Below are 13,386 nucleotides of genomic sequence, written 5' to 3'. Positions count from 1 at the left end.
GAGTGTGCAGGAGAGTTTGGGTGTTGTCGGGGGACGGTAAGGGAGTGGAGGGGTTCCGTCACACATCTGTGAATTAATTTCACCAGGAGAAAAGAAGATCTTACTGCTCTTTCTATATCAACTTAAAGATCATTTTCACCTAGGTGTTTCATTGTTTTAACAGAATTAAAGAAAGAAGATATTTATGCTGTGGAGATAGTTGGTGGAGCTACTCGAATTCCTGCTGTGAAAGAGAAGATCAGCAAGTTTTTTGGCAAAGAGCTCAGCACAACCCTAAACGCCGACGAAGCCGTCACGCGAGGCTGCGCTTTGCAGGTGAGGTCTCGTCGCGGTCATGGTAACATACGGTGGTGCGTGCGGCAGGGTGAATGCAAGGCTGTGGCTAGAACCCCGGGGGGGCGGGTCGCGGGGCGGAGGAAAGGAGCATTCCCCTCGGTGTGGTGTGGCGCCGCGCGGCGGCGTGGCTAACGCGCTGAAAACAGACGGCTCCCCTTGGAGTGCTGCCAGAGCGCCTTCCTGATTGCCAGCACGGGGAGTCTGGGCACGGCGGTTATGGAAAGGGCTGAGGACTGTGGGTTATGTGGGTCACTCGACGGTGCTGGAAGTTCATGAAAATGTTCCTTTACACTCTTAAATCATTAATGTAAACAAGGACTACGTCTGATGCCAGCCTCTTGTGTAGGTAATATCCTAAGATCTCTATTTGCTAAATGAACATTTTAAAAATTCCCATTCTAGTGCGCAATCCTGTCACCTGCTTTCAAAGTCCGAGAGTTTTCTATCACGGATGTGGTGCCCTATCCAATTTCTCTGAAGTGGGATTCCCCGGCAGAAGAAGGGTCAAGGTAACTGGGTGCCTTGAGCTCCTGCTTGGTGGGTGGCTGTTAGTCTGAGTGGTATGTTGCCTTCCATTTCCACCTAAACAGCTCTCTTAATGTTTTGTCATAATGTGTGAGTTAGAGTCTAAGGAAATAAATGTGTGTCCTCAGTAAGTTTGTTGTATCTGATTCATTTGAAATCATTGGTGGCCCAGGCTCGCTTGTCATCCCAGCACTCGGGAGGCTGAGACAGGAGGATCGCACGGGTTCGAAGCCAGCCTCAGCTACTTAGTGAGGCCCTTTGTAACTCAGTGAGACCCTGTTTCAAAATAAAAAATTAAAAATAGGGATGGGAGTTTAGCTTGGGGATAAAATGCCCCTGGGTTCCATCCCCAGTGCCCAAAATAAACAACCCAAAGTCATTGGTGTCTTTTATTTGATGATTGACTATATTCCTTTCCTTAAAATTGACTTTATAGATTCTTAGAAATATTTATAATCTGGAAATTATAGCGACCAAAATGAGAGTGAAGCTAGAGCTGAACAATAATTATGACCCTGGGTCACATGGCCAGATGGTAGGAATATCCTGAGTTGTGTGTTCATCTTTTTTCTCCACTCAGTGACTGTGAAGTCTTTCCAAAAAACCATGCTGCTCCTTTCTCTAAAGTCCTCACATTTTATAGAAAAGAACCCTTCACTCTGGAGGCCTATTACAGCTCTCCTCAGGATTTGCCCTACCCAGATCCCGCTATAGGTAAGTGGCTTTGGGGATTAAAATGAGAAAAGTTCGAATCTACTTGGAGAACTGGGCTAGCAGAAAGAAGAGATGCGCTGTTCTGTAGTCAGGTGATTTAGCTGAGCAAAGAAAATCTCTTCCTGTCCTTACTCGAGGGTCAAAGCCTCCCAGGCGCTTACTTGCTTGATTTCACGTTGTGTGGGCAGTATTTCTGGATCAGTACACACGGTGATGGTATTCCCTGTGCCCAGGCATGGTGGTGCGTACCCGGAATCCAGTGCTTGGGAGACCGAACAGGAGGAGCATAGTTTCAAGACTAGCCTAAGTGACTTGGCAAGACTCTGGACAGCCTAGTGAGACCCTGTTTTAAAGTAAATAAAGGGCTGGGGTACAGCCTGGAAGCGCAACTCCCCTGAGTTCAGTCCCCAGCAACCCCTCCCCCCACGTAAGGAGTTACACAGAGTTATAAGATATACTCAGGAAACCCTTAGGAGATTGGTAGATCTCCTAAGGAGTATGTCCTAAGTTTTGTTTTTCTTTCTTTTTTTTTGTGGTACTGGGGTGGAACCCAGAGGCTTTTCTACCTCCGGGCTATACTCCCAGACCTTTTTTATATTTATATTTGGAAACAGGGTCTCACTAAGTTGCTGGAAGCCTCACTAAGTAGCTGAGGCTGGCTTCGAACCCGTGCAATCCTCCTGTCTCAGCCTCCCGAGCGCTGGGATTACAAATGTGCGCCACCACGCCGGGTGAGGTTTTAGAGCTGTGTTGGCGTGGGTTTTTTTTTGTTTGTTTTTTGTTTTTTGGCTGTACTGGAGATGGAACCCAGAGGCATTGTACCTCCGAGCTACACCCCTAGTCCAAGTTTTTAGTGTTTATTTTTTGAAACGGGGTCTCACTGATTTATGAAGGTTCTCGCTAAGTAGCTGAGGCTGTCTGCGAACTGAGATTCCCTGGTCTCTGTCTCCCGAATGCTGGATTACAAAAATGCTGGGATTTCAAGTGTGCGCCACCATGCCCAGCCCCTGACTGGGTCTTTTTATGTGTAGGTTCTGGGAACTGTCTCAACTGGAAATCATGCCAGTTGAAAAGAAAGAGAAAGTAGAGTGCCATACTAAAATGTAGCTTGTTGGGACAGTGTTAGGAGAGCCCTGCGCGTGAGAAGGGAGACCACTTTACTTACCTCATGTACCTTGGGCTTGTGGCATTAAGATGGCAAGCACAGCCCCAGGGTAGGAGCCAGGTGCTGGGAAGTCCTTGGCTGAGACAGGAGAACTACAGGTTCGAGGCCAGAGGTCAGCCCCAGCAACTTGGTGCTGCAGATGGATTAGAGGGCCAGAAAAGGAGCTCTTCTCAGGACGGGGTGGTGAGCCGTCTCTGGGGAGGGGGCGTGGCGTGGCGTGGCGGCCGAAGGGGCAGGCGGGCGCCTGGGTGCTGCTGCCTCTTATAAGCGGCTTTCTTGTCCCTCATGTCTCCAGCTCAGTTTTCAGTTCAGAAAGTAACTCCCCAGTCCGATGGCTCCAGTTCAAAAGTGAAGGTCAAGGTTCGCATCAATGTCCACGGCATCTTCAGCGTGTCCAGTGCATCCCTAGTGGAGGTGCACAAGTCTGAGGAAAACGAGGAGCCGATGGAGACCGATCAGAACGCAAAGGAGGAGGAGGTAATCCGCTGTCTGTGACGTCCAGGAACCTGCGGGTGGGCTGGGGCACGAGCTGCCCCCTCTCAGACCACGCGGCTCTCAAGACGGATTATTTTATTCTTTCTGCTTGTAGAAGAAAGCCCAGGTAGAAAGGCCCTCTGCTCTCTTGCCAGAGTCACGGCTGGGTCTCACCCTCCATGGGCATTCGATTCAGAGCTTGATAATGCCGCAGCGCTGAGGTCTCAGCGCAGCGCTTTGAGTGGGCTGGGCGCCGGCGTCAGCAGCGTGCAAGGCTGGGGCCGCTGCTAGTGACGTGGGCGTTGAGTCCCCGCTCCACGGCCAGGAGCCTGCCCGTGCTCACACGTGCCTTGTCGGTGTGTCTTCCCGCCGTGTGCTGCGGAGGCAGAGCCGGTCTCCTAGGGAGGGAGGACTGTGGAGAGAAGTTCTTAGGAGGCTTGGAGGCACTCCTGCTCTATGGTGGCTGTCGTGCAGCCGGTTAAACCGCGGCGCTTGGTGTCTGAGGGTACCCCGTGGTTTAACCAGCAGTTACGCAGCCACTCTTGGAGAGGCCGGGCAGGGCGTTGTCGGGCAGGTGTGCCGTCTGACCGCGGGTCGCGGTGGTGCCGGGGAGTCCGTCCTTGTCCATCAGCGCCCGGGCTGCTTGGTCTTGGGCTGGCGTTCTCCTTAGCTTCCCTCTGCCCTGCCTTTCAGAAGATGCAGGTGGACCAGGAGGAGCCGCAGGGGGAAGAGCAGCAGCCGCCACAGACGCCGGCAGAGAGCAAGGCCGAGTCAGAGGAGATGGAGGTAGGTGCACGGCCGCCTCTTGATGCCCGCCAGGCGGCTTTGGCTTGGAGGGTTGTTATTCTGTATTGTCTGAACAATATAACAGCACAAAATGAGAGAAGATGTGCTAGTCCCAGATTCTCAGGCCTTTTCCAAGATGGAAGCCTCTTTTGTTGGTGGGTTGGGGGCAGTGGGGAGAGAGTACCCGCGTCTCCTGCACATTCGAGCGGGAGGAGCTGGGGCGAGCCGGCCTGCGCGCCCTTCCCCAGCTCCCGCTGCTGCGGGAGGCTGTGGCCGCTGCTTCAGCTCCCAGGGCGGCTCGGGAACTGAAGCCTTTCTTTCATAATAGTTTGTAAATGAAGTGAAATAAAATTGACAGTTTCAGTAGCTGACTTGGTAGAAGACAGGGCGACGGCATCAAAGTCTTGCCTTGTGTCATAGAGCAAAGTGTGAATTCCAGATGAAGTTAGGAGGGTTTTTCTAATATGTGATGGGTAAAAACTGCCAAAGCAGAAAGTATTTATAAAGGAAATGATGGACACATTTGGCAAATAATAAGAAAAAATTAGAAGACCCAATTATTGGGGGGAACCTTCCTAGAATCCTAAGGGAACATGGCACGTGTGAGCGGGCAGCTTGAGGAAGTGGTCGGGGCCTGTGGTCGCTGGAGAACGAGCGTTGGTCCAGAGAAACTCAGCACAGGTGCGAGAGGAAGCCCCGCGAGGCTGCGCTGTGGCAGTGGAGTGGCGCAGCAGTGTCTGTCCTCCATCGTGTGGAGTAGCTCTGGACGGTCTGAGGTCCACTGGCGATGCGTTGCCGGCCTGCTAACATTCCATCCCTCTCCAGGCACAGCACGCATGCCCCAGTCCCAGTACTTGGGGCGATGAGACATGGGTTCAGGGCCGTCCTCAGCAACTGAGCCAGACTCTTATTTTTATTTATTTTATTTTTTGCTGTACTGGGGATTGAACTGGCTTCAAATCTGCAATCCTCCTGTCTCAGCTTCCTAAGTACTGGGGTTATCAGTGTGTGCCACCACGCCCAGCTCTCAGGCGTGCGCTCCCTCTCCCTCTGTATATAATTTTTTGTGGTTCTGGGAATTGAAGTGACATTCTGATATATATGTTTATTATATTATGTATTATATATATTATATTTTTTATTTTGAAATAGGGTCTCACTAAATTGCCAAGGCTGGCTTCTTGGATCCCAAGTACTGGGATTATAAGAGTGTACCACCATGCCTGGTATTTGTGTGTGAGGTACTGGGGATTAAACCCAGAGATATTTGACCTGAGCTACACTCTCAGCCTGTTTTTCTTAAATTTTGAAATAGGGCTCCACAAGGTTGCTGAGTCTTGCTTTGTTGTCACAGCTGTCCTCAAGCCTGTGGTCCTCTTATTTTGAAACCTAAGTTAGTCTCTGTGTTTTTACTTAGACTTCTCAAGCTGGGTCGAAAGACAAAAAGGTGGACCAGCCCCCGCAGGCCAAGAAGGCGAAGGTGAAGACGAGCACGGTGGACCTGCCCGTCGAGAACCAGCTGCTATGGCAGCTGGACCGCGACATGCTCGACCTGTACATCGAGAACGAGGTTGCTGCGCCCTCCTCAGCCCGGGGGTGGGGGCCGCGCTCCGGGGATAGGCAGGCGGAAGGAAGCCTTAGATCCCGTGGTGTGATGGGTGTGTTTTGGTGTTGGGGATTGAGCTCAGGGACATTCCACCTCTGAGCTACACCTCCAGCCTGATTTTATTTTTTTATTTTGAAATCTCACTAAGTTGTGGAGGGCCTCACTGGGTAGCTGAGGCTGGCCACAAACCTGTGGTCCTCTTGTCTCAGCCTCCCAAGTACCGGGACTATAGGTGTACGCTATGGCACCTGGTTATGGTAGCGCTGTTTTGCTCACCAGTTCTGTCTTTGAACCAGTTCATGTGTAGACAGCTCTTGTTGGGATTCTAGAGCACATTTATTGAGTTGATTGTTGACTATCAAGTCTCTTATGTATTCACTGGGTCTCAGAATAGTTTTTTTTTTCTTCTTGGTGTTACTGGAGATTAAATTCATGTGCTTTAGCCCTTTTTACCTTATTTTTTTGCAGTATTGGGGAATTCAGAGATATTCTACCTCCGACCCATGCCTCCAAGCCATTTTTTTTCCCCCTTTATTTTTCAAACAGGATCTCACTAAGCTGTGGAGGGCTTCCCTAAGTAGCTAACACTGGCTGTGGACCCGTGATCTTCCTGTCTCAGCCTCCCAAGTACTAGGATTACAGGCATGAATTGCCATGCCTGGCTTCAAAATCCTTTCTTGATTTTTTGGTATTTACCCAGTCTCTGACTCTCTTTGTTGGGATGCTTAGCAGAACTAGAAGGAGCTTGGGGGTCAGCGGCCCTCTACCATTTAAATGGCCTGGTCCTATGAGGAGGGAGCTGTCTTAGCGCGCCCTGGTTCTCATTCGCTCGTTTCGCTCTCAGGGCAAGATGATCATGCAGGACAAGCTGGAGAAGGAGCGGAACGACGCCAAGAACGCCGTGGAAGAGTACGTGTATGAGATGAGAGACAAGCTCAGCGGGGAGTACGAGAAGTTTGTGAGCGAGGACGTAAGTGCACCGCCGCCAGCCTGTGAGAAGGCTGTTCTGCTTCCGTGCGTGCAGCAGAGTCTTAAACGGCACCTTTTGCCGGCCTGTGGCACAGCTGTTTATTTTGTGCTTATCATAACTCTCCCGCAGGTTAGCCTCTTGTGTTGCATTCACATGACTTTGGGGTGGTGGTGGTACTAGAGATTGAACCCGTGGGTGTTCTACCTCCAAGTCAAAGCATCAGGTCTTCTTGTTTGTTTGTTTGTTTTTGTGGTACTGGCCACTGGACTGAAATTCTACCTCTGAGCTACACCCTCAGCCCCTTCTCTGTTTTTTTGTTTTTTCTTTTTGTTTTTGAAACAAGGTCTTGGTAGGTTGCTCAGACTCTAACTACTTGCTGAGGCTGTCCTCAAACCTGTGATCCTCCTGTCTCTGCCTCCCAAGTACTGAAGTTATAGGTATGCACCACTATGCCTGGCTCTCACATAACCTTTATTTTTTATTTCTCTATCTTTTTGATATTGGGGATTGATCTCAGACATTTCACCTCTGACTACACTGCTAGCTCTGTCATGATGATGATGATGTATTGGGAACGGAACCCAGGCCTTTCTACCTCTGGGCTACACTCTCAGACCTATTTTATTTGGAAACAAGGTCTCACTAAGTTGCTGAGAGCCTCACTAAGTAACTGGGGCTGGCTTTGAACCTATGCGATCCTCCTGTCTCAGCCTCCCAAGTACTGAAGTTATAGGTATGCACCACTATGCCTGGCTCTCACATAACCTTTATTTTTTATTTCTCTATCTTTTTGATATTGGGGATTGATCTCAGACATTTCACCTCTGACTACACTGCTAGCTCTGTCATGATGATGATGATGTATTGGGAACGGAACCCAGGCCTTTCTACCTCTGGGCTACACTCTCAGACCTATTTTATTTGGAAACAGGGTCTCACTAAGTTGCTGAGAGCCTCACTAAGTAACTGGGGCTGGCTTTGAACCTATGCGATCCTCCTGTCTCAGCCTCCCAAGTACTGGGATTACAAATGTGCATCACCACACCTGGCTCTCACATAACTTTTATTTATTTATTTATTTATTTTTAATTTTAATTTTTGGTGGTACTGGGGGTGGAACCTAGAGGCTTTCTACCTCCGGGCTATATCCCAGACCTTTTTTCTATTTTATTTGGAAACAGGGTCTCACTAAGTTGCTGAAAGCCTCACTAAGCAGCTGAGGCTGGCTTCGAACCCGTGCGATCCTCCTGTCTCAGCCTCCCAAGCGAGGGAATTACAAGTGTGCACCACCACGTCCGGCTCTCACATAACTTTTAAATGAAGGCTTTTTCCCCTGATATTCTCAAAACATACCCAATATACCTTACAGCAGAGAGAGTAACAGTAAAACCCTCTGAACCTGTGAAGTAAAAACATTTGTTTTTATCTTCCCTGTCTTTTTATGAGTTTCTTTTAAAGCAAGCGTCTGCAACTGTCCTGGTGATTCAGCTCGTTTTCAATTGACCTTATTACACTGTCTTCTTTATCTTTAGGATCGTAATAGTTTTACTTTGAAACTAGAAGATACTGAAAATTGGTTGTATGAAGATGGAGAAGACCAGCCAAAACAAGTTTATGTAGATAAATTGGCTGAATTGAAAGTAAGTTCTCTGGAGCAGAGGTGTCCTGAGCCCTTAGCGCCTCGAGGGGAGTAGCTCGGAGTTGGAGAACACCTGCTTGGTCCGCTCATTCTCGCTGTTAGAGCCTCATGGTAACAGAGCTCCTCTGAGAATGAGCTTTGCCTCCCGTTGTCTTACGAATAATGTCTGGGTACATTTTTGGCATCAGGAGACACAAAGGCCAGTGAGATGTGATCCTGCAAAGGTCCTGCACTGCCTGTGGCAAATCCTGGGTGGGGCCAATCTCCAGGCAAGAGGGCAGCGGAGGGGCCAGGGCAGACCCGTAGTAAGAGTTGCCAGTCCTGACACTCATCAAAACCAGAACTTGAGAACTAACGCCCTGGCCACATGGGGCTGTCTTATGTGTGATCCTGGTATTTGTTTGTTTGTTTTTTTGGTGGTACTAGGGATGGAACCCAGGGGCATTCTGCCTATGAGCTATGTCCTATTTTTATTCTTTATTTTGAAACAGGGTCTCACTAAGTTGCAGAGGGGCTCACTATAAGTAGCTGAGGCTGTGAATTGCAATCCTCCTATCTCAGCCTCCCAAATGCTGGGATTACGAGCGTGCCCCACCACGTCTGTCTTGTTTTGATTCTTTTAAATCTTTAGTCTTAAAAAGAATTATCTAGCCGGGCATGGTGGCGCACGCTTGTAATCCCCGCGCTTGGGAGGCAGAGACAGGAGGATCGCGCAGGTTCGAAGCCAGCCGCACGCTGGCTTAGGAGACCCTGTTTCCAAATAAACATGTAAAAATAGGTCTGGGAGTGCAGCCTGGAGGTAGAAGGGCTTCCAGGAACCCCAGTACCACCAAAAAAAAAAAAAAAAAAAAAAAAATTATCTAGCCTTTGAAGCACTTTGTGTTTGTGAGGGTTCTTGTACTGGAGAAGGCGCCCCCATCGCTGGTCTTAGCCCTGGATCCCTCGGCTTCCTGGGAAGCGGGCGATGTGACTGCCCTCTGCGGCGACCTTGCCCAAGGGTGGTGTCTGAGCTCAGTGTCGCTGTGGCAAGGACTCTCACTTGCGTGTGAGGTCTGTCCCGTTGGGAGCTTTGCACATTTGACTGTCAGCACAGGAGAGTAGAGACTGATGGCTCAGTGACTGCACGGTTGTTTCGGCTCTGTTCTTTCCTTTCCCACTTGTTTGAAGCAAGTCCCTCATGTTTTACATTATGTTTAATCTAAAAATGTTTCCATGTATATTTTAAAGGAAACCTCATGCCATACCAGGATCACACATAAGACAGCCCCATGTGGCCAGGGCGTTAGTTCTCAAGTTCTGGTTTTGATGAGTGTCAGGACTGGCAGCTCTTACTACGGGTCTGCCCTGGCCCCTCCCTGCCCTCTTGCCTGGAGATTGGCCCCACCCAGGGTTTGCTGGCTCCAGCTCCACAATGGTCTTTAACGTTTTGGATGAATTGATGTCTAGGCGCTCCTTCAGATCTGGGTGTTGCTTGGTTTTAATTAAAACAACAACAACCACCAAACCATTTTTGCCGAGCATGCTACATATTTAGTGTGGTGGGTCTGCTAGGAAGTGAGTGCTTTTCTGTCCCTTCCGGCCCTGTTTTTTTTTTTTGTTGTTTTTTTTTTGTTGTTTTTTTGTGGTACTGGGTTCCTGGAAACCCTTCTACACTCCAGGCTACACTCCCAGACACCTATTTTTTTTATTTTTATTTGGAAACGGGGTCTCTTAAGCCAGCGTGTCTGGCTTCGAACCTGCGCAATCCTCCTGTCTCCTCCTCCCAAGCGCGGGGAGGGGATTACAAGCGTGTGCCACCACGCCCAGCTTTCTGCCCTGTTTTTAGGATTAGGGCTCAGGTGGCATTGACGTGATGGCTGTTGAGCGTGCAGTTCTGTAGGCTCGTGGCCACGGTCTAGAAAAGCCTCGCGTCGTGCCGCGCGACGAGGCGCTCTCAAACCGCCTTCGGTCTTAGAGGTCGTAGGAACAGTGGCGCTCCGGGTTCAGTGGCTCTCTGAAGAGTTTGTTTCTCTCTTAAGAATTTAGGGCAGCCTATTAAGACACGGTTCCAGGAATCTGAAGAAAGACCAAAATTATTTGAAGAACTAGGGAAACAAATCCAGCAATACATGAAAGTAATCAGCTCCTTCAAAAACAAGGTATCTGCTTCTCTTTCTTCCCGGGCGCTGCTCTTACTGAGGCTTCTCCATGGCAGTTCCAGCTGTCTAGCAATACGGCCTTCATTTTGAGTCTTAACATATTTTGTGATCTTCGTAGAATCTTATTAAAAATTGCAGGGTTTGTTGCTTCTCTCCTTCTCTCCCTCTTTTTTATTATTTTATTTTATTTTTTTTGATGGTGCTGGGAATGAAACCCAGGGGAATTCTATCTGTGAGCTAAACCCTCAGTCCTATTTTATTTTTTGAAAATGGGTCTCACTGAGTTGCTGAGGCTGCCTGAACCCACAGTCCTCCTGTCTCAGTCTCCCAAGAACTGAGATTATAGGCATATACTACCATGCCCTGCTGTAGAAAACTTTTTTTTTTTTTTTTGGTGGTAATGGGCATGGAACCCAGGGGCAGTCTACCTCTGGGCTATACTCCCAGACCAATTTTATATTTTATTTGGAAACAAGGTCTCAATAAATAGCTGAGGCTGCCTTCCAAGTAGTGGGATTACAAGCGTAAGCCACCATGCCCGGCTTATAGAAAACTTTTTATTTTTATACATTGGAAACAGGGTCTCACTAAGTTATTGAGAGCCTAAGTAGCTGAGGCTGGCTTAGAACCTGTGCAATCCTCCTGTCTCGCGCCCCCCCCCCCCCCCGCCCCCCCAAGCGCTGGGATTACAAGCGTGCGCCACCACGCCTGGCTGTAGAAAACTTTTTTTTTTTTTTTTTTTTGTGGTACTGGGGTTCCTGGAAGCCCTTCTACCTCCAGGCTACATCCCAGACCTATTTTTACATCTTTTTATTTGGAAACAGGGTCTCCTAAGCCAGTGCGTGTGGCTGGCTTTGAACCTGCGCGATCCTCCTGTCTCTGCCTCCCAAGCACGGGGATTACAAGCGTGTGCTACCACGCCCGGCTGTAGAAAACCTTTTGAAAATGTGCTTTTATTGGTGCATCAGAAAACTTTTTAAATGAGCTTGCTTTTTTTTTTTAAATTTTGTATGTGAAAGGCCTATAGAAAAAATTGTATTCAGTATTACTGAAATTATTATTATTATTATTATTATTATTATTATTATTATTATTAATCTTTTTGTTTGTGTGGTACTGGGGATGGAACCCAGGGGCATTCTACCTCTGAGCTACAGGGTCTCACTAAATTGTGGAGGGCCTCACTAAGTAGCTGAGGCTGGCCGTGAACCTGGGTCCTCTTATCTCAGCCTCCCAAATGCTGGGATTAAAAGCGTGCACCACCACATCTTCCTGGCTTCAATATTACTTTTGTTCCAGACTAGGATAACTAGACCTCAGCTCTCATATCTAATAAAATGCAGTGATTTTTTTTGTTTGGGGATGGAACCTAGAGGCATTTGACCTCTGAGCCACATCCCCTGCCCTATTTTTTATTCATTATTTTGAAACCGGGTCTCACTGAGTTGTCAAAGGCCGCACTAAGTAGCTGAGGCTGTCTGTGAACCACGATCCTCCAGTCTCAGCCTCCCAAATGCTGGGATTACAAGTATGCACCACCACGCCCGGCTCTAAATGCAGTGATTTTTATGTTATGAAATTATTTTTATAAGATTTTGTGTAAAATGTATATCTATAATTCTGAGGCCTTTCCATTGCTACTTTATGGATAGTTTTGGCCTTTGAATATTTTTTCTAAAAGTTTGAAAAAGTGGGGTTCTCTCTTTGTTCTTGAGTATTTCATACTGCTCCAACCCCGAGCCTCCGTGGGCCGGTGCTGGCAGTGGGCGTCCCTCTCACCGGCAGGCCTTGCCCCTTGCCTTGCAGGAGGAGCAGTACGAGCACCTGGATGCGGCTGAGGTGGCGAAGGTGGAGAAGAGCACCAGCGCGGCCATGGAGTGGATGAACAGCAAGCTGAACCTGCAGAACAAGCAGAGCCTGGCTGCCGACCCGGTGGTCAGGACCCGGGAGATCGAGGCCCGGATCAAGGTGACCCCGGCTACGCGGGCATGAGCTCGGCTTGAACCCAGTAGCGTCCTACCTCCGAGCCCTGTCCCCGGCCCTTCTTATCTTGAAACAGGGCCTCGCTTGGTTGCTGAGCCCGGCCGCAAGCCTGCGAGCCTGTGTCTCAGCCTCCCTGTCACTGGGATCACAGGCGCGTGCCACCGCACCTCACTCGGGAGGGACCTTTCTGTGCTCTTTGGCTTTGGGGTTGGGGACTGAGTGGGAGCAGGGAGCTTGGCCTTCGAGTGCCATGTCAAATTTGTTCGTTTGTAAGCAACTCCAGTTCTCTCTTATGGTTTTAGGAGCTGACGAGTATTTGTAGCCCCATAATTTCAAAGCCCAAACCCAAAGTGGAACCTCCAAAAGAGGAGCAGAAGAATGTGGAGCAGAATGGACCCGTGGACGGGCAAGGTGACGGCGCCGGCCCCCAGGCTGCCGAGCCAGAGCCCGCTGCAGACACAGCTGCGCCCCCCGAGGCCGACAGGAAGCTGCCGGAGATGGACATTGATTGAATTCCAACACTTGTTTATATTAAAACAGACTATTATAAAGCTTTAAGTTGTCACCTTTGTTGTACATACCACCAGAGCAAGTGAGTCCTGGAGATTTCTTAGTCAGTTGTTAGGGTGTGGGGTGGGGATAGGTAATGTATGGAGCATTTTGACTTTTAGACGCAGGGCTAAGTGCGTTGTGTCCTTCTCATAATGGTACTGTTTAGGAGCCCAGTGATTCTCCCTGAGCGCAGGCTTCACTCATTTATGTCTAATCATGCTTTTGCAAGAATGAGTTTGTTCTGGAAAGCTGAGAGGTGGCAAGAGCTGTAGGGAGCTTCCCAGAGGCTCTCTGGGATGTGTCTGCTTCAGGAGCGTGTGCTGGAGTTGCAGAGGGGGCTCTGCCGCAGCCTGGACGGGCTCCCTCTGCGCAGGGCCTGGGCTGGATTAACACAGGCGCGCAGCGGTGCGTCCTCCCTCTTCCCCAGCCCTGGTCCCCCCTCTCGCCAAGGAAAGAGCCGCTCCCACTGCAAATGCCTTGTGCTGCTTTGGAATACGC

The 13,386-nt window shown here is 49.3% G+C and overlaps 1 protein-coding gene across 1 annotated transcript in view; it reads left to right on the top strand.

Moving 5' to 3' along the window:
• The window catches only part of HSPA4 (heat shock protein family A (Hsp70) member 4), a gene marked incomplete at its 3' end in the record, with an annotated part of 45,163 nt that extends 32,315 nt beyond the window's left edge, over positions 1-12,848 (top strand). Inside the window, exons 9-19 of the mRNA XM_080698176.1 lie at positions 164-315; positions 739-845; positions 1,442-1,575; positions 3,036-3,217; positions 3,908-4,000; positions 5,418-5,570; positions 6,451-6,576; positions 8,109-8,216; positions 10,234-10,353; positions 12,160-12,321; positions 12,639-12,848. Of these exons, the coding sequence (XP_080554302.1) occupies positions 164-315; positions 739-845; positions 1,442-1,575; positions 3,036-3,217; positions 3,908-4,000; positions 5,418-5,570; positions 6,451-6,576; positions 8,109-8,216; positions 10,234-10,353; positions 12,160-12,321; positions 12,639-12,848 (1,547 nt within the window). The remainder of the gene's footprint in view (positions 1-163; positions 316-738; positions 846-1,441; positions 1,576-3,035; positions 3,218-3,907; positions 4,001-5,417; positions 5,571-6,450; positions 6,577-8,108; positions 8,217-10,233; positions 10,354-12,159; positions 12,322-12,638) is intronic.
• Between the last annotated feature and the right edge of the window lie 538 nt (positions 12,849-13,386).

Source organism: Muscardinus avellanarius (genome assembly GCF_963383645.1).
Source record: "Muscardinus avellanarius genome assembly, chromosome: 7".
NCBI classification, from domain to species: domain Eukaryota; kingdom Metazoa; phylum Chordata; class Mammalia; order Rodentia; family Gliridae; genus Muscardinus; species Muscardinus avellanarius.
Note: the sequence above shows the minus strand (reverse complement) of the source record. Positions and strands in the feature narration are given on the sequence as shown.